The following is a 20,019-nucleotide window of genomic DNA, read 5'->3' as shown; positions in this document are numbered from 1 at the left end:
CATCTCCCAGTTGGTCACCAACATTCTCAGGACTTTTTTCACTTGGGCTTGGAGCAGCCCTGCCTCAGTTTTCCCCTCTCCGTTTGACAGAGGAAGTTGGATTTCTCCTCAGGCCCTTTCCTCTAGACCGCCTTTCTTAGTTTTGCTTGGCTGCCTTGAGATTTTCACTGAGCAGATGAAACGTTTTGCCCAATAATTTTTCCCAAGGAGTGAGCTTCTGCTCTTAATCAGCCCTTCCCCAGTGTGGAGCACCCCCCCACCCCCACAACACAACCTACAACAATTAGGAACTCACTTGGAGGTTTATCTGTGCAAGTACAGAAGCACCTTGTTGCAAACACCATCTTACCTCTCCCATGGTCATTTGGCCCACAGTAGGAAAACAGCTTTATAGGAGGTTGTAACCCATGCACAGAGAAGACCATCCTGTTTGGCTAGGTGTCAGGGTCCCAACAAGTTCTCTCCTAGGGAACTGGCTGCAGGAGCCTGCAGGAAGCACTCATCTGGATTCTCTTGTTCCCAGAGGCTGTGGCTCAAGGTGGCCCTCATGGGTATGGTCAAGTTGACTGGAGATGCCACTGGTGAGGGTGTCTTGTTGTAGCTGTTGGAATCATAGATTTCAATGGCAGTGTCGGTGTTTCTGTTGGAATCCAGGAATTTCGGGGTCATTGAAAGCAATAAAAGAAAAGGAAAGCACTATTAAAAATCTAATTTAAACACTGCTTATTAATTATGTCTTTTCCAGCATGAGTGCCTTGAACACAAATGTGAATGTGGAAATGACTGGCAGTGACAATACATACACACGGTATGATGTTCCTAAGAATGACTTGAGTGGCGATAGCCAGGCAGGAGGAAAGCTGGAGTTAAGTCCTGCTCTACCGAAGTGGAACAGACACTCCCCCAAACGGCTTTCATGGGTTGAAAACCTAAAGTGTTATGACTCAAAGGCAAAGTCTAAACCCACCAGGATCTGCCTGGTCCCCACTATAACCTGCCTGGAGTCAGCATAATAAGTGCAAAGAAAACTTTAAGACGTTCTCCAAAACAATAACATCTTCTTAAAAATCACAACCACTTGGTATCTAGAAAAACCCACTGATCTTACCCACAGTTCTATGCTGCAGGAAGGGGCATGAGAGCTGCCTGCAGTGCACAGAGGACCTACCTGTCTGCTGTGAGCTGAGACTTTCCTGAGAAATCGAAGAGACTGCCACTGGTCTGCTCAGCTGCTAACAGCATGCGGTTTTCGCTGGGCTGGGAGGACGACGGGAGGCTGCTTTCAGGCTGGATGGAGAAATTTACAGTCAGATGACCAGGTTGGCTCCCTGATAGTTCTTGACCTCTTCAGGCCAGAACTTGAAGGAACTCATGTGAGTCTTCCAGCTTAGCTCTGGGAACCTGTTCCTTAAACATGAAGCCCCAGAATCATCAGACCAAAAATGGGGCTCCCGGCAGGATTGCTTCCTCTCTCTGATGGGCTGCTGGGGCTACTCTACCCAGAGCTCCACATCTGAACTTTACAAACCAGAGCAGTAGCATTATAAAAGCTGACTTTTGAAGTCAGTGATGGCATACCTAAAGTACAAAACTTAAATGAGAGAAGGAAAGTGTTTAGAGTCTGAAATCTCAAGATTTTAGGAAATCTGATTTATCAAGCTTTTCCTTCCTGTGCTTCTACCCTAAGCAGGTCCTGGGAAGGCCTTCTGTGTGTCAGAATAAAGATTTAAAAAAAAAAAAAAGCCTTAAATAAACTGAAAGGGAAAAGCAAATCCTTGGGGGAAATACTTTCAAAAACTTGTGGTTAAAGGGTTAAAATTCAGGCCGCCTAGGTGGCTCAGGTGGTTGGAGCTCCGAGCTCCTAACTCCGAAGGCTGCCAGTTGGATTCCCACATGGGCCAGTGGGCTCTCAACCACAAGGTTGCCAGTTGAATTCCTCGACTCCCACAAGGGATGGTGGGCTGTGCTCCCTGCAACTAACAACAGCAACTGGACCTGGACCTGGAGCTGAGCTGCGCCTTTCAACTAAGATCGAAAGGACAACAACTTGACTTGGAAAAAGTCCTGGAAGTACACAGTGTTCCCCATTAAAGTCCTGTTCCCCTTCCCCCGAGAAAATCTTTTTAAAAAAGGGTTAAAATTATTGATGCATAAAAAGCTTTATTTTATAAATCAATTTAGAAAAACACAAGGCTGCTGACAGAAAAATGGCCAAAGAACACAATAGACAGTGCACAAAGAAAAAAAAAAATGTAACAATGTTTAAACTCATTGGAAATCAGAGATACCACTTTTTAACCTATCATTATTAGAAAATTTATTAAAATTATATTTTTCAATTATGATAGGGATACAATGACACAGACATATGCTTATATTATTAGAGAGAGTATAATTTGATGTGAACTTTCTGGAAATAACCTTGCAATATGTATCAAGAGCTTTAAAAATGTTCATACCCTTTGAATTCCACTTCTAAAAATCTACTCTGAGAAAACAATCAAAACTGTAGGCAATGCATATAAATGATGGTTTTAGCATCATTTACAATAATGAGAATTTAGAAACAACTCTAAATGTGTTATATTTGAGGAATGGTGAAGTAAATTTTCATTCATTCATACAACTGAATGGCATGAAATTATCAAAACGATGTGTGCAAAGACCTTCTAAAAGAAATGGAAAAATGCTTACGATATAATGTAAATGAAAAGAGAGCAACATTCAGAAATGTTTTGAATGTTTCACACACACATTTTTAAGGAAAAAAATGATTAAAATTGTAATAATATACACCGATAACAAAAAATGAATACAAATCACGTTTGAGTTCTGCAATTACAAGAGGTACTAAAAATGGTTACCATCAGCATCCAGACACTTATGATTTTTATATATATATAGATATAGATAGATAGATAGATAAAATGTCCTGAAAAATATAAATTAAAAATTAAAAGAGTAGAAGAAACAATTATAATTTTAAAAATTAATTTAAAATGAAAGAGAAGCTTGGAGCACCTGTGCTTCTGACAGTGTGGGACACTGGCCAATACCTGAATCCATTCTTTTTGTGGGTTCCCCCAAATAGACAAGCTCATTGGCAATAGGAACGCCATGTTGCCATTCTTCATGTCCTCTGCATTCTCTAACTTGAAAAGGATGCACTAGTAAGAAAAAGCTGAGTGGCACTGAAATTGTATTCCTCCATTCTAGGGTAGAAGAAGCCAAAGTGAATGCTTGGAGCTGAAGAGAAATGGGAGTGATTTTTCTGATTTTGTTCAGTGAGCATTATTCTCTTACAAAACTGGAAAAAAAAGCGCAAAGGAATTTTTTAATGAGTTGAATAGTTGATCGTTCTTTTTTAGGAAAACTAAATTAACTTGCATTGTGTGTTTGTAGAGCTCGATTTGGAGTATGCGTCACTGAGCTTTGAAAATGAAGTCTGCTCATCCCCCCATGGCACAATAGCCATCAGTCCTAAGGAAGGGCTATGCCTCTGATACCCCCGCCCCCACTCTCTACAGATCTTGGTAGGACGGCCCCACTTACTGTCGTTTCAGTGGAGTTGATGGATATCTTGGGTACCAGGCAGTGACTGAACTGGATTCTCGGGTCTTTGGTGGTGATGGACAGACCTTTCTGCAGAATTTTCACCAAGCGGATCCAGAATTGAAACACAGCCTCTGGGTGTTTTTCGTGGAGCTTCAGGTAGTAGGTCTTTTCAGTCACTGTTCTAACTCTCAGGATGCGTTGGAGCCGGTCATAGATTTTTAGCTCCACATACTTTAGGGGAAGAATCCTGGACACAATCAGGAAATTTGCATAATGGAGGAGCTCAGGATTTGAATCAACCTCGCTGATGCCTACCTAGAGCTTGGCTCAATTTCACCTGGTTCCTACCTCTGCTCAGGGGATGCCCAAAGGAGAGAGTGTGTGGTCTGAGAGTGGGAATGATTACTAAGACCGACTGTTCTCTGATGTTCAGGGCCTTAGTTGTTAAAGAATCTGTCCACTTGAATAACAATGGCTGACTTTTGATGTATAATACCTCATGTTATTCTCACCACAATCCTTTGATGGAGGAAAGATAAGTATTATGAATTCCATTTTACAGATTTTGAAACTGAGGTTCAGAGACGCTAAGTGCCCAAGTTTGGCTCTCCTTAAGTAGGAACTGGAACTAAGTTTTTCTGACTCCCTTTCCAGGTCCCCTTCTGCCCTCTGTATGCTGATTAACTGTATTGAAAGAGGCTGAAGGAGTAAGGAGAAGGATGGATGTCTCCTATACATCCACTATTTGTTTTTTCAATCTCAACACTTCATAATCCCATTTGACATTTGTACCCATCACCTTCTTTTTTTTTTTTGGAAACCCCCTAAGTCTAAATTGACAAAATGAAAAAAGAATCCAAGATCCTCAAAAACTAGGCTGAGGCAGGGACTGGTGCTTCACCCATAACACCAAGCACAGTGCTTGGGACATGTAGATACTAAATAAATATTTGTCACATGAATGAATGAATGAGGTCCTACATAGTTTACACACCAAGGAACACTGTCCTTTCTTTTCATCTGAAGTCCGCCTGCAAAACAATGTAGTCAGTCACCCCACCCCTTCTGGTACCTCCCTGAGGCCTTTCTTTACCTCCTGAGAGTGACGACTGGTGCACAGCCAGGTCTTCTCCAGGTGGAAAATGGACCCTGGGGCCAGGTGACATTGGCCATGAGGAGCACGTTGGGGAGTGGCAAGGATGGCACCGAGGAGGTCACCCCAAGGATCACAGTGGTCAACGCTTCACGGACGTCCATCCAGTTCCCGAGCTTAGTGACCTAGAAGTCAGACCGAGGTATATGGGTCAGAGACGCAGACGACAAGGGTGGAAGGACACGGGCTAAAAAGGGGCACTTCAACTTGATGACGAACTGGGAGCATCGGTGCTTCTGACACGTGTGTGGGAAATTGGCCAGGACCTGCTTCCATCCTCTTTGTGGGTCCCCCTAAATAGACAAGCTCATTGGCAATAGGAACGCCATGTTGCCCTTCTTCATGTCCTCTGCATTATCGAACTTGAAAAGGATGCACTAGTATTAGGTTGGTGCAAAAGTAATTGCGGTTCCAAAGGTTAAAAATAATTACAAAAACCGAAGTAACGTTTGCAGCAACATAATAAGAAAAAGCTAAGTGGCACTGAAATTCGATTCCTCCATCCTAGGGTAGAAGAAGCCAGCACACGTTACTAATTGTCTGGAAGGGAGATTGTGCGAAGAAAGTTCCAGAAGGGAAGGAGAGTGAGGAAAGAGTTGTGGAATGGGGAAGACCCAGACAGCCCAACTTGAGGAATGTTTGCTTCCTCCAAGATGAGGGAGAGCCTGGCTTGTTGCTGGGTCTTGAGTGTAACAAGGACCTGTTCTCTTGCAGCGCCTTGGGGTCGTGGCAGGACAGGGAGACTAGATGCCTGGCACAGCTGGGAGCAGTATCCCAGCTAAGACACCCCCATCTCACACTCCAGGGTAGTCAGAGAAGCATCTGTGAGGAACCACAGGGACCAGGGTAAGGAACATCCGAGACGTGGCCCCTAGGTCCCCAAGACCAGAGGGCTTTCTCCAAATGTTCTGGACTTTGTAAGACCATCAGGACCATTTCGCAGCCTGTGAGGGAACTGGGGGCAAGGGGAAAGCACCAGGAATGATGGAAATTTAAGTTCCCACAAACCTGTCTGGACGGTGCTCCAAGAAAAGTGAATTTTGATTTTCTAAAAGTAGACATTTTTCAGAGCCCTTGCTGTGGAATGAAACTCCGATCCATGACACAGCAGAGGGTTGCACACACTGAGAGCAAGTGCTAAATAAATGCTTGTGGGTGGTGCTGCTTGGAGCTGATGGCAGTGATGGTGAGGGGAGGGGAGAGGAGAGGAGAGAGGGATCAGAGGAACTACGTGGGCTGGATCATTTTGAGTGAACTTGAACTCTGCTGTGGGTCAACTGCAGCAGGCAGGTTTCCCCATCCCTGGCACAGCCTGAGTTTCTTTACTGTCCATCCAGAGAATTGAAACAGTTTCACCATTAGGCTGAAGAGAACACACTAGGAGAATAAATCTGTTGCCAAAACATCACACCCAAATAGAAATGCCCAGAATTTGGGATTCCGAGTCTGAATTTTCCATGTTACTGCTCCTTCTCCGCCGAGTGTGTCAGGAATGATACACTCACAGGTTGCCTGCAGATCACCCCACCATGCAGCTCCCTGGGGACCATGGAGGACCCAGAGCCATGAACAAACTCTCTGAAATCTGGGGGCTTCAGCAGAGAGTAGTTCACTGCTCTGTGAAGAGATCTCCCAATTAAGCCCAGTACCCACCTCAAATGTTCCCACTCTTTCTCCTGTAACTCCTAACGATTTTGGACTCCATCGAATGGATTCTTGACTGCAGTCCCGTTCTGTGTATTCCAGCCTCCTGCCTTCACCCAGGTACTTGAAGTCCCTCTGCCTGGAATGCCCTCCCCTGCTCTTACACTTACCAACATCTCAGCAATACCTAAAAGAATGGCTGAGACCCCGCCTTCTAGAAAGACTTCTTCAACTGCCAAAGTCCAGAAAGTGCTGTGAGCTCCTTAGCCCCGCCCTCTCTACTCATGCTTTAGGTATCAGCTGGTCCAAATCATTCCTAGACAGTTACTATTTTATAGCATCTTTTCAGAACCTACAGATTCCTGAGCTTCTTGGCCAGGGACACTCTCTGATCCCTTTTTGCTTCTCCTGCCCCCGCACACAGCTTGCTGCCTAACTGGTTGTGCCATACCTGCAAAGGAGCACAGGTGCACAGATTCCAGCCAGACCACTAGTGGGAGGAGGGCGGCAACCTTGGGAAGATGTCCTATGTATTGAAATGACGGACCCACACTCCCAGCGGCTCCATGCTTCCCCAGGCCACAAATGCTCACTCCCATCGGTCATATCACCACCCTTTTGGGGATCGTAGAATCTAGGCAAGGACAATTTATCCAGCCTTGCTCTCCAAAACACCTGTTTCTAAATGGTCTGAGAGAGAGAAGGTTGGATTTCAGAGCCGGCATTCTGACAGTCACTTTCACCTCCTCTAACCAGCCAGTTTGGACTAGGGGCTCCAGGAGGGTATCTATGGACCCTTCCTGAATAGTGAGCTCTGCTGTCTCCTTTTGCAGGGTATATATACGTCTTTTCCTTAAAGCATATATGACCTGCAGGGAACCCCTTATAAGTACAAACAGGTGAACCTGTGACCCAGACCCTCTTATTTTTCTAACTGGCGTGGCTTTCTCCTCCCCAGGGCTGTAAAAGGCCACAGCATTTTTGGATCAACCCCTGGGAACACATTTTCGAAAGGGACAGAGAGCTGGCTCTGAGCTATACAAGGGTACCTGGATAAAGTTGCTTTCAAACACCACCGAGTCAGAGAACAAGTTGAATTCTGGAGAGTGAATCAGTTTACAAAGAAGGCCATCTTCCACCCCAAGTTCCACTCCAGGGCCTGGTTCCCTGACCTCAGGTGGGAGGCCCCTAATTTTACTCATTGGTTCTTGGGAAGAATGGGCTGGGGACCATCCCTGGGGCTCCACGCAGACCCAGCCCCACTCCAAGGTGTTGGTGTGACCACTGCCCCCCCACCTCCACAGCTCCACCTCCCCTCATGACTTACGGGCTGTCCTCTAGTCCAGGAGGGCCTGCCGGCTCACAATGGCAGGAATGACATCAGGAATGTGATGGCAACAACAGGAAAGGAAAAAAGAAGAGGAAAGAGAGGAGTAGGGAGGAACAGGGTTTTTCTCTCCCTTTGCCACCCGCTACAAACTCGCAGTAATGGAGCATATTCCATTTTCTACTCAATCCCCCCCCACAGACATGTGGATAATGACTCCTTCCAAGATTATGCCAAGACGGCAATGAGCTAGCCAGAACAGCAAGGAAGGCCCTCAGGAAATCCACAGCCTTCGCTCCTCCCCCCACAGTGAGGCTTCCCACAAACTTTCTCTGTAAGTGTGACTTGTACCCACATATGAATTACCTCAGGGGTGAAACAGCTCATTATTGATACATTGTGCTGCATTTTGAAGAGTCCTTGAAACAGAAAAAAAAATCATGATGTTGAAAAAAGGGCTGCATCCTGGGAATCAACCACCAATTAGTTCAATGATATTGTTAAAGTCACTGAGTTTCCTTGTTTCCTCTGTAGTAAAATGAAAAGATGGCACCAGAGTTAAGGCCTCAAGCTAATAATCCATAGGGACTTAAAACTTGTACTTGGAGTTTTCTAAATATGCTGTGCGTAGGCTCATCTCCATGCCCTTGCTCATTGTTCAGTCTGCTGGGAAACTCCTAACTTGACCACCTTTTCGTTTTTAAAAATTCAGATCCTCTAAGAAACTTTTCCTAACAGCCACTTCCTGCCTGCAAATAACTTCATGTACCCACTGTCCTGTACATATATTTCTATCATAGAACCATGAAACATTATCTGTTTACATGCTTCTCCCCCTACTATCTTATGTATGTTATCTGAGGTGGGTAATTATGAGATCTTAGTCAATGCCTGGTACCAGTAGGAGCTATAAGCAATGTATCAGTCAGGATAGGCCAAGTTATGCTGCAGTAACAAAAGACCCCAAACCAAAGGAGCTTAACACAGCAGAGGTTTATTTCTCTGCATGTTCATCAGGGGTCAGCGGAGGGCTCTGCTCCACGGCATGCCCACTCCAGGAACTACACTAATGGAACAGTTCCATTTGGAGCATTGCTGCTTGCTCACAGGTGGAAGGAAAATTAGAGTTTTAGAGGTTTTTCAACCAGTGCTTACGCACATACGCTCCAACCAAGAATTGATACAAGTCACTTCTACTCATAACTCACTGGCCAGAACTAATTCGTGGCCCCATCCAACCACAAGTGTCAGGAAGTGCAATTCTATCACGTGCCTGGAAAGCAAGGGTAGAAATATTTGGAGAACATTACTGATGACCACTAATGACCTAGTCAATAATCATTCATCTTACTCTCTTTCCTTCAGGTGGAATACTTCACCATGTCTCCCCCAAAGGAGGCAACCCAAGAATTCCCTTTAGACACAGTATCAAGTTCAAATTCAAGAATCTGAGTGATGCACAATAGTTTCTATAACAGTTTCAGAATTGGCTTGACATGGAGATCTGTAAACTAAAAAGACAAGCCATGTGCCCCCACACGTCTAACATATAATGGTGAAACAGAGACAGAATAAATGCAACAAGGGACAAGACTGGGAGACACAGCAGACTAATGATGGTGTTGTTCCACTTAGCAGGTGTGATGAAAGCAAACGCAATTCCCTTGATTAGGCCCCGTTCTGCTTCCTAGGAGACCATCCTTAGGCAATTGTTTTTAAGCAACTGAGATTTTAGGGTTGTTGCTGCAATATAACCCAACCTAATGTGTCCTTGACTGATACTGAGATTGGCCTCTAGGTGGCAGTGTTGCATATTAAACAAAATAGAACAAAACCCTAGTATATGAGACATTAACTTATTTGGAAGGCAGCAAAGAGCTCTTCTGGGAGGCTGGATGGTAACCTGTTATTCATCTAGTAGCAGAGTATTTGGTAAAACTGTTGCCTGCAGTAACTTAGAAGACATACTTTAATCTAATTTATCTAGTAAGTTGGGAGAGAGTGAACAGAATTTTAGCAGCACGAACTGAATAGTTGCCATTGACAAAGCATCGCAAGATGAGCTAAGAGGGAAACTGGCCAGCTCACAAGCAGGCATAAGGGATCGAGAAAAACTACAGAACCAGTGAATTTGCAGGGTTCACATGAGCAGCTGCTTCGCATTCTTAACCGGTAATAGATCAAATTGAGAAATGTTTGGAATGACAAACACCAATTCAAATTCAGCTGTTTAGGTAGGGTGACTGTCCTGGTTTTCCCAGAACTGTCCCCGTTTTAGCACCCCAAGTTCTGCATCCCAGGAAATCTCCTGCCAGGCAAACAGACACTTGGTCATCTTACTCATAGGAAAGATCAAAACTATGGTATGGCCATCACATCTGTTGTTGAAACCTCCCAGCAGGTTAAATTGTCTTGGAACAAAGACCTCCTTAAGGTTGTAGCCCCCAGTAAACCATTTCAATTAAACTGCTTGGGAAAGGGACTTAAGGTTCAGCTCTCTAGTTGAAAATTCAACACACCCTCAAATTAGTCGGAGAGGCATCTGAATGAGAAAATGTATCAAATTTAAGAAATACATCTAGAAAAGGACAGCTACAGGTACATGAAACTGCCTGAAATCAGAGATAAAAAACCAACTATATTTTTGAGTATTATGATACCAAAAGATGAGTCACATAAACCCAGCTGACCACAAAGGACCAGGGACCAGAAGGTTGGAAGTTGGAAATACTTGATAAACAGCACTAATGACGACCACAGGACAATAAATGTTGCCCAAATCACTGGCTTCTCGGGTAGTGGCGCTTAAGAACACTCAGGAGGCACGACTGGTTTAGCAGAGGATACCATGTTCCATTCTTACCCTTTGACAAAAGTAAACTCACCACATATAAAATGATGTGCACACCAAGATGAGAGTGTGAATAGACAGACATACCTCATTTTATTGTACTTTGCAGATATCGAGTTTTCATCAGCATCGAGGCAAGACCCTCTACTAGCAAAAAGATTACGATCTTGCTGAAAGCTCAGACTGTTAGTATCTTTTAGCAATAAAGTATTTTTTCATTAAGGTATATACATTTTTAGACATAATGTTATTGAACATTTAGTAGATTACAGTATAGTGTACATAGAACTTTTAGGTATACTGGGAAACCAAAAAATTCATGACTTGCTTCGTTGTGATATTCACTTTATTGCAATGGTCTGGAACCCAACCCGCTCTGAGGTGTGCCTGTATCACCACAGGCAGAGGAGGGAATACGCTTCAACATGCAGCGTTGGATGGAGGGGTGGTGGATGTCAGAAAAAAGAAAAACCCTCCATTTCTGTAGAAAGGCCAAGCTGCTAAGATCTGGGAACAAACAGAAACAATCATTTATGAGATAGGGACATTTTACCAGCTGGTCTAGAGAACAATCTGAACTGAGTAGTCATTCTGGTAGATAAAAGTACGGAAGAAAAAAGCCAAGGCCTACTGGACTGATAGCCCTCTTTCCCTGAGACTGAAGGCAAAGGGGCTGGAAGAAATAATCATTTTCCTTTTTCTTTAGAGGCTGACAGTCAAGAGGGGACTGTAACGGTCTTGATCAAGGCTCAGACAATTGGTAATGCCAGGCAGACCCAACTGCCCCTGCCTCCAAATTCAGAGATTCATTTAATTTGTTTTATAAACAATGTGTTTTCAGCATTTTCTGCTCCACAGTTTTAAGAAGTTAAACTTCAGATCTATGAATGAAGACCCTCCCCGAACCACTAATTTCAAGAGCAGAAGTCAACATGACACATGGTGGAAATATATATGAAACTTTATTTCATTAGAAAAATTCACTGAAGCCACATGGTGGCGATAATGCCCATCTCCTGAGCAGGCTTTGTCACCCTACTGCCCCCTTCAGATCCATCTACACACATACACACTCTGTTGGAGGCAGGACTGAAAAATGGAAAACAATGAGAACTGAACACTGAACACTCCATCTTCCCCCTCCCGACAGCCAACTAACACACCTCTTCAACTGTTACCCACACACAGAGATCACATGAATGAGAAGCTCAACACCAAAGAAACTGACCATAAGACACCCAAGTCCAAACCGATTCTTGGCAGATGTTTAGGAAGGAGGGCTGAAAACATCATCTCCCAACAGCTGAAGTTGCAGCACGAGCCCTCCTCTAAGAGAGGTCAGAGCCACGTTGCCAAGGTCAGCAAAACATACAGCAGACTCTGGGGAAAAGCGTGAGATCACTTCATCCCAAAACTATAGGCAACCCACTCACACCTGTGTATTAAAACAGGCTCTTGTTTCCAGAGCAAGAAGCACCCAGATGGAGGAGGGGCCCTTTCAAGGGCCTCGTCAGTTAGTTCTGTGATAACACTGAGGCTGAGTTTGCCTGCCTGGGAACTGGGACACCTGGCTGGAAGGGTAAGGCCTGTGCTCCAAGGTTACAGCTGGTGGAGGGAGGTCTTCTCACACCCTTCTGGATGGATGTTCTGGAAGGCCCTTGGGGGCACGGTGCTGGCTAGCTGATCTCTGGTGGTCCAGGAGCCTCCAGGTGGTGGGGTCTCCAGTAAGCCCCCCAGGGACTCCAGCAGTCTAGTGAAGATGGAAAGCAGGGCCAGCACCACACCTAAGAGATAGAGGTTCAACATGTGCTTCATGGCTGAAAGGATCCCACTCCTTTGTACAGCAGTGGAACTGCCTTCTGCGTCTGGAAGATTTGTGGCTCCTGAGGAAAGAGAAACAAGGTTAGACTACATGCTTTTGGCATATACATGCATCTGGCCCTGAGCGTTCTGTCTTCCCATGGAGCTAAGGGAGAGGCCCAGCCAGGGGGACAGGGACCCATGGATGTTCTTCCACAACAGAAGCTCAAGCATATTTACACTGTAAACTCCCGGGTGCAGAGCCAGTCTTGCTTCTAGGACTAATTCAAGAGCATGCCTTAAAATTTATAATTCTTTTTAAAGTACAAACTTACTTCTCCTGCTAGGTACAAAGCACTCCCTGTGCCGCAGTCCAGGGACCAGAAACATTCCTGAAGTGAAGTCTTTTTGGGGGGCTGGGCCGGTAGTGGGAATATAAGAACATGCCCGTGAGTAAGCAACTTGTTTGGAAGTCTCCCTTAAATCTCAGGTTCAAGTTAATCATAAACTTTATAAATGTCAAAATAATTCTAAGGGTCAAATTTATCAAGTTCATTTACATGACAAATATACCCCGATTACCGACAATGTCTAAAGCGCCCTGGAGGGTAATCGGGCCACACGGGGCCCTGTGGACAAGAACCCTGTCCTCTTGGGGCTTAGAGTCCAGGGGACACAGGCAAGAAAACAGGCAGTTATTAGACACACAAGTCAAGCGCAATGATAGGAAGGAGACACTAAGAATGATTTGGGAGAGCATGGCACGGAGCACAACCCAGAACTGGCGAGGATGGCGTGGGCCACGTGGATCCTGGAGAAAGCACGGCTGGGGCGGCTGCGTGGGGACCGAGAGGAGGCGGACCGAGGAGGGAAGCTCCAGGAGGCGCAGCCACAGCCGGGGAAGGCAAGGCCGACCCAGCACGAAACTCAGGAAATGGAGCCAGGGGTGGGGAAGCCCAGAGGACCGCTCACCTCCGGGAGCAGCCGGGAGCGGCCGCTCGCTGTCCCAGCGGGTCCTGCAGGAACGGGAGGAAAGCCGGCCAAGGAGAGCGCCAAGCCGCAAACCGAACAGCACTCCGAAGGCACCAGCCGGTCCGCAGAAGAGCACGGAGCGCGGCCGTGTGCGCCGCCCCCTTATAGCCGTGGCGCAGCTGAGCACGCGCACGCGCATCCGGGCCACGCATGCGCTCTGCGGCCCGTTCGCGGCCCCGCCCCCGGCGGGGGAGGTCTGGGGGCTCGGGTGGTCCCTTGTGCGAGTGGTCAGGGCTGTTTCAAAAGACACAGGCGTCTCTGAGTCAGCGAGGTCAGCAGTGGGACAAGGCGTGTGTTGCCTTCGACTACATTTGCCTGATGCAGGAAATTTGGAAGGAATCGGAAAGCTCATTCCCCCCCCCTCCCAAATGGGTAAAAAACATACGTGAGGAGCCCCAATCCAGGAGCCCTCATCTTGGACGGGATGAAATCCGGGCAGCGGAGGATGGGTTCTTCACCAGAGATTTCAACAAAGCACCGATTGGCCAAGGGCATCAGACCCCACCCCACCCTCTATCCCCAGTTTTCTCCATTCCAGGCACTGAAGAGATGACTTTCCAGAAGTTTCACTTTCCAGAGATAACAAGATAGCACACACCACCCCCGCCCTCAATCCAAGTCCTGAGGTTTAATTCAATTAAACACATTCTGAATTCTATGAGCTTGTCAACATTGTTTAAGGAAATGTGAAATACTCATCTGGCCCTGGTGTCTGTGCTTCACTGCACGTGGATGTCACTTTACACTTATTGGCCCCGGTTTCGTCATATGAAATGTGGCCTCTAGGAGATTTTTAAGGATGCCTTCAGATTGAACCAAAGAGCTACCGGTAGCAGGCTCCCAGCCCAGCCATGTGCCCAGATTTGGACGCTGGGAAACCTTACTAAGTAATCATCTCCCTCCCAACCCAAATAAATGCAGATGTTCTGTTGTGAGAGCACCCGATGGAGCACCTCAGTAAGCCGAATCCTGGGGACACACTGGCAGTGGGGAGCCCCTGGGAAAGAACATCCACGCTGTGGAAGGGAAGGCTGTGGTGGCTTCAGTGCCTGCCTCCTGGGGAGCACGAGGGGAGAGAGCCAAAGTTCGGAGACAGGTGACTCTAGGCAGGTCCACTGCGCTCTAGGACTGCAGGTTCCATGCCAGGCTAACGTGCCCGCGCTGGATGGGTAAGAACTGGGAATATCCCTCTGCTGTTCTGCGGAAAAGGGGCTGAACGGGAAGGGAGGGGCCAAATCCCAACTACGACCTTTCACCTACTTTCCTGGCTCTGTCATCTGTCAGGGAGGATTAGATGGGGAGGCGGGAAAGGAGAAAGCTGGGGATGGAGACGTGTTGGCAGGCAGGCAAGCACTTTGAAATTAATTTTTCTACTCAGCCTGCAGGAATTTTTGGTCCTTCATTACACTACAGTTTTGTCTGTTTTTGTGCTTCACTCTGATTCTTTTCTCACATGATTAGCCCAGGCTCAAGTTCTGAAATCAGTGTCAGACGTCCCAAATGTACTTTGGTTTCCTCAACTGTTATACGCGATGATAAAAGTCCTTACCTGGAAATTAAATGAGTTAATCCACATAAAGCCTGAGAATTGCCGGACACAGAGAAAACATGCCTTAAGTGTTATCTGTGCCATCGACTACAAAACTCCCAATGAGGGACTTTGCTCATTGCCCCCAATGTTCAGTGAGTGAGAGCAGGGGTTCCACAAGAACCTGTTGGGCTCTGCTTATTGTAAGCTCTAATTTTTATTTTCACACAGCTCAAAGGAAGAGATGGGCCCCTCTCCAACGTATTCACTGCGGTTGTCTAAAGGTCAAGCCACATGGAAACGACCAGGGTTTGGGTGCATATAGCTCTGTGCTTTCCCATCTATCAACTACAAATATTACTTTCCATCATCTCGGGGTAGGTACTGGGCCCACCTATATCAGGAGTCCTGTCTCCACCTTGGCCAAGTTAATTCATCCCTTTTAGCCAAAATTTCCTCATCTGTAAAATGAGGAAAATAATATATAAAACAGAGTTGTGAGGATTAGAAATAACGCGTGCAAAGTATGTGTTACATAAATGCTCAATAAGTAGTAACTATTGTTTTACTAAAAAGCATAAAGGCAGGTTCTTGCCCTAGGAAGCTTGTCACCTGGTTGGGTAAATACCTAAAAAAGATAACTAACTAGCAACCCAAGGTGTGGTAGGGTAATGGTTGGAAATTCATCAGACTGGAGCTGGAACCCTGCTCAGCAATTTGCTAGCTATTATCCTTGAGCTCTGCTTGCCTTGGTTTCTTCATTTATAAAATGAGAGTAATAATAGTTCTTACCTACTATTATGAAGACTGAATTAAATAATGGATGTAAAGTACCTAGTATAGATTAAGGGCAAAATAAATGCCGATTATTAATATAATTAGCTCCTAAAGTAGACTATGATAAATGTACTACAGTGCTTGGGAGCCCAGAAATGGAGGAAGACAAGAGTACGGGTAGTACAGAAATATAAAGTAAGAACATACCTAAAATTCCAGATCCCCAAGCAATGAGTGCTTTGCTTGGGGATCTGGAATTTTACTATTCACCACGAGTGAAGGAAAAAGTGAAGGAAAGGAAATAAGCTTTTGCTAGAGCAGCAGCCATTTCATTGAGAGTGGAATAGATGTTGCAGGCAGCCCATCGGCACTGTGCCCCCAGAGCACCCAGTTTCCATAAGCACCTAGATTAGAGAAAAGCAGATGAGCAAGTCTGGGCCACACACTTGGTCAAGGAGATTAAGTTTATACATATGACAGTGAGAAAGAACATCAAGAATAACTGAGGCCAATGATTTTTCCCACTGTGCTCTATAGAAAACCTTCAGCGTTTTGATAAGAGGGCACGGATAGGAGGCCAGCATGACGGGAAGGCTCCAGCTGAGCTTTACACTTTTACTTACGTAACATGCTGAGCTTTCTTATAAGAATTAAACCAAGCATGTCAGAGCCAAAACATTTTATTTAAAACCACCAATTTTTATACAGAGGGTTCCAAAAAAATGTTACACATTTTAGGAAAGGAAAACACTGTATTAAAATTGTAATACTAAAAAAAAAAAAATTTGTAACACTCAAAATATACTGGTAACAAAAGACGAACACAAGTCACGTTTGACTTCTACAATTACAAGAGGTGCTCAAAGTGGTTACCATCAGCGTCCAGACACTTCTGATTACGGTGGACAACTGCATGAGCAACGTTGACGAGAGTGTCCATTTGTATCGCTGCACATGCTGTTTCAATTTCTTCCTGAAGTTCCGCCAGTGTAGCCGGTTTTCTACGGTACACCACATCCTTTAAGGCCCCCCAAAGGTGGAAGTCAATGGGTGTTAAGTCAGGAGAACGTGGGGGAAACTCAACCACACCTCTTCGTCCTATCCATTGTCCTGCCAAATTCTCATCAAGGTAAGCTCTCACATCTCGGTGGAAGTGCGGAGGGGAGCCATCTTGTTGGAAGTAAAATCGATCATTCCCAAAAAGTGTACGAATTGCAGGTATAATGGATGTGCGCAGCATGTCTAGGTACACTTGACCAGTAACGGTACCTTCAAAAAAAAATGGCCCAATTAGTCCCCTTAATGACAGTCCACACCACACGCTGAGGCCCGGTACATTGACTTCTTCTTCCACATGAATGTGTGCATTTTCTGGAGCCCACAACACACAATTATGTCGGTTCACTGTTCCATTCAATTTAAACTGTGCTTCACCAGACCAAACCATTTTCCCCATGAACTCCTCATCCTCTCGTACCATGTTTTGGAACCACTCACAATACTGCACCCTTCGATCAGGGTCGTCTTCATTCAGTGCATGTAATAATCTTGGGATGAAAACTTTCCCTTTTGCTGTTTTAAGAATGCGTCGTATGCTTGTTCTGCTAACTCCTGTCTCACGTGCACACTGTTTGGTAGACTTCTGTGGCGAGCGTGTAAACTGTTCCAACACCATCGCAGAAGAAGCAGGACTTGTTGCTGTGCGAGGTCTCCCGGATCTTCCCAGGTGCACATCACACACAGTACCATGCATCTCAAACTTATCACGAATGCGTGCAATTGTTAGGCGTGTTGGAGGCTCTGTTGCGTACTCACGCCTCCATTGTCGTTGTACTTCTGCAACCTTCTCGAATTTCAAATACCACTTCAGAATGGTCTTGCGCTCCTCGAATGACAACCGTGCTTCCGCCATTTTCTTTGACTGTCCTGCCTGTCTCATGGTGACACTAACATTCATTTGATTAATGTCATCTTTTGAGAGACGTCATACAACACATTGCCTCATGGCTGAAAGGATCCCACTCTTACACAGCAGTAGAGCTGCCTTCTGCTTCTTGAAGGTCTGTGGGCTGAGGAAAGAGAAGCAAGGTTAGTCTACATGCTTTTGGGATATACATGCATCTGGCCCTGAGCGCTCTGTCTTCCCATGGAGCTAAGGGAGAGGCCCAGCCAGGGGGACAGGGACCCATGGATGTTCTTCCACAGCAGAAGCTCAAGTATATTTACACTGTAAACTCCCAGGTGCAGAGCCGGTCTTGCTTCTTATACTAATTCAAGAGCATGCTTTAAAACCTTTACTTCTTTTAATGTAAAAACTTACTTCTCCGACTAGATATAAAGCAATCCCTGTGTCACAGTCCAGGGACGAGTAACATTCCTAACATGAAGATCAAGACATTTTGGGGGGCTGGGCGGTTGTGAGAATAGAAGAACACGACCTTCAGTAAGCAACTTGCCTGCAAGTTTCACTCACATCTCAGGTTGGAGTTAATCCTGACTTTATGAATGTCAAAATAATTCTTAGGGTCAAAATCATCAAGTTCACTTACATAACAAATATACCCTGCGTATTAACAATGTGTGAGGCACCCTGGAGGGTAATCATGCCACAGGGGGCACTGGAGACAAGAGTCTAGGGGTGACAGGCAACAAAACAGGCTGTTACTACACACACAAGTCAAGTGCAGTGATAGGAAGGAGATGCTTTGGACGCCTAACCCAGAACTGGCGAGGATGGCGTGGGCCACGTGGATCCTGACCAGGGCCACTCCTGGAGAAAGCACGGCTGGGGCGGCTGCGTGGGGACCCGGGAGGGGGCGGTGCGAGGAGGGAAGCTCCAGGAGGCGCAGCCACAGCCGGGGAAGGCAAGGCCGACCCAGCACGGAGCCCGGGAAACGCGGCCGGGAGCTGGGGAAGCCCAGAGGGCCGCTCACCTCCGGGAGCAGCCGGGAGCGGCCGCTCGCTGTCACAGCGGGTCGTGCAGGAGTCGGGACGAAGGTCGGCCAAGGAGAGCGCGAAACCCCAACCCAGACAGCCCTCGGGAGACAAAAGCTCAGGCCGCGGACAGGCGCACAGAAAGGACGCCGGCACCGCCCACGTTTGGCCGCAGCTCCGCTGAGCACGCGCACGCGCATCCGGGCCCACGCATGCGCTCTGCGGCCCGTTCGCGGCCCCGCCCCCGGCGAGGGCGGTCTGGGGGCTCGGGTGGTCCCCTGTGCGAGTGGTCAGGGCTGTTTCAAAAGACACAGGCGTCTCTGAGTCAGCGAGGTCAGCAGTGGGACAAGGCGTGTGTTGCCTTCGACTACATTTGCCTGATGCAGGAAACTTTGGAAGGAATCGGAAAGCTCATTCCCCCCCCCTCCCAAATGGGTAAAAAACATACCTGAGGAGCCCCAATCCAGGAGCCCTCATCTTGGACGGGATGAAATCCGGGCAGCGGAGGATGGGTTCTTCACCAGAGATTTCAACAAAGCACTGGTGGGTGGAAGGCATCAGACTCCCATCCCGTCCTGTATCCCCAGTTTCCTCCATTCCAGGCACCGAAGAGGTGACTTTCCAGAAGTTTCACTGTCTAGAGATAACAAGATTTCAAAAGCTACCCCACTCTTCATTCCAAACCTGAGGATGGGAGTGAGTGGTGTCTCGAGGTCAGGCCACATGCGGACAACCAGGGTTTGGGTGAATATAGCTCTGTGCTTTCCCATCTATCACTACAAACATTACTGACCAGAATCTCTGGGTAGGTACTGGGCCTGTATCAGGATTCTTGCCCTGTCTCCACCTTGCCAAATTAATTAATCCCTTTCAGCGTAAATTTACTATTCTGTAAAGTGGGGGAAATAACGTATAAAACAAAGTTGTGGGGATTAGATATAACGCATGCAAAGTATGTATTAATAATAGTAGATGCTCAATAAATAGTAGCTATTGTTTTACTAAAGAGTATAAAGTCAAGTTCTTGTCCTAGGAAGCTTGTCACCTGGCTGGATAAACAAGACCTGAAAAAGATAACTACCAACTCAAGGTGTGCTAGGGTAGTGGCTGGAAATTCATCAGACTGCAGCTTGAATTCTGCTCTGCAATTTGCTATTATCTTTAACCTCTACTTACCTTGGTTTCTTCATTTATAAAATGGGAGTAATAATAGTTCTTGCCTACTAAGATTATTATGAAGATTAAATTAAATAATGGATGTAAGGCACCTAGTATAGATTAAGGGCAAAATAAATGGTTATTAATCTAATTAGCTCCTAAAGTAGACTATGATAAATGTATTACAATGCTTAGGAGCCCAGAAATGGAGGAGGGAACTGGTGGTAGAGAAATATAAAATAAGAACATACCGTACGGTG

General features: G+C 46.1%; 2 protein-coding genes and 1 long non-coding RNA gene across 3 annotated transcripts; all 3 read right to left on the bottom strand.

Moving 5' to 3' along the window:
- Nucleotides 1-351: 351 nt before the first annotated feature.
- GARIN1A (golgi associated RAB2 interactor 1A) lies at nt 352-8,488 on the bottom strand. The gene is made up of 6 exons (XM_081038254.1): nt 8,046-8,488; nt 7,680-7,704; nt 4,649-4,833; nt 3,553-3,802; nt 1,169-1,287; nt 352-640 (listed from the first exon to the last, which is right to left on the bottom strand). The coding sequence occupies exons 3-6, from the start codon at nt 4,810-4,812 to the stop codon at nt 442-444; spliced, it is 732 nt and encodes a 243-aa protein (XP_080894380.1). The 5' UTR covers nt 4,813-4,833; nt 7,680-7,704; nt 8,046-8,488; the 3' UTR covers nt 352-441.
- A 3,524-nt stretch (nt 8,489-12,012) lies between these two features.
- Nucleotides 12,013-13,433, bottom strand: HILPDA (hypoxia inducible lipid droplet associated). Its single transcript, XM_081038456.1, is given in 3 exon segments — nt 12,013-12,189; nt 12,192-12,413; nt 13,303-13,433. Coding segments are annotated over 2 exon segments (189 nt in total). The 5' UTR covers nt 12,346-12,413; nt 13,303-13,433; the 3' UTR covers nt 12,013-12,154.
- Nucleotides 13,434-16,331: 2,898 nt separating this feature from the next.
- LOC308493032 lies at nt 16,332-18,783 on the bottom strand. The gene is made up of 2 exons (XR_013992601.1): nt 18,601-18,783; nt 16,332-17,736 (listed from the first exon to the last, which is right to left on the bottom strand). It is a non-coding gene; the product is annotated as an uncharacterized lncRNA (long non-coding RNA).
- Between the last annotated feature and the right edge of the window lie 1,236 nt (nt 18,784-20,019).

This window comes from Rhinolophus hipposideros, assembly GCF_964194185.1.
Source record: "Rhinolophus hipposideros genome assembly, chromosome: 25".
Lineage (NCBI taxonomy): Eukaryota > Metazoa > Chordata > Mammalia > Chiroptera > Rhinolophidae > Rhinolophus > Rhinolophus hipposideros.
Note: the sequence above shows the minus strand (reverse complement) of the source record. Positions and strands in the feature narration are given on the sequence as shown.

Excerpts from the sequence above, each read along its gene's own strand:
- GARIN1A (XM_081038254.1), bottom strand. The coding sequence starts at position 4,812 with ATGGACGTCCGTGAAGCGTTGACCACTGTGATCCTTGGGGTGACCTCC. Across the intron at positions 3,803-4,648 it reads CCAGTCGTCACTCTCAGGAG|GATTCTTCCCCTAAAGTATG; the intron begins GTAAAGAAAGGC and ends GATTGTGTCCAG. Across the intron at positions 1,288-3,552 it reads TCAACTCCACTGAAACGACA|CCTGAAAGCAGCCTCCCGTC; the intron begins GTAAGTGGGGCC and ends TTCTCCATCCAG.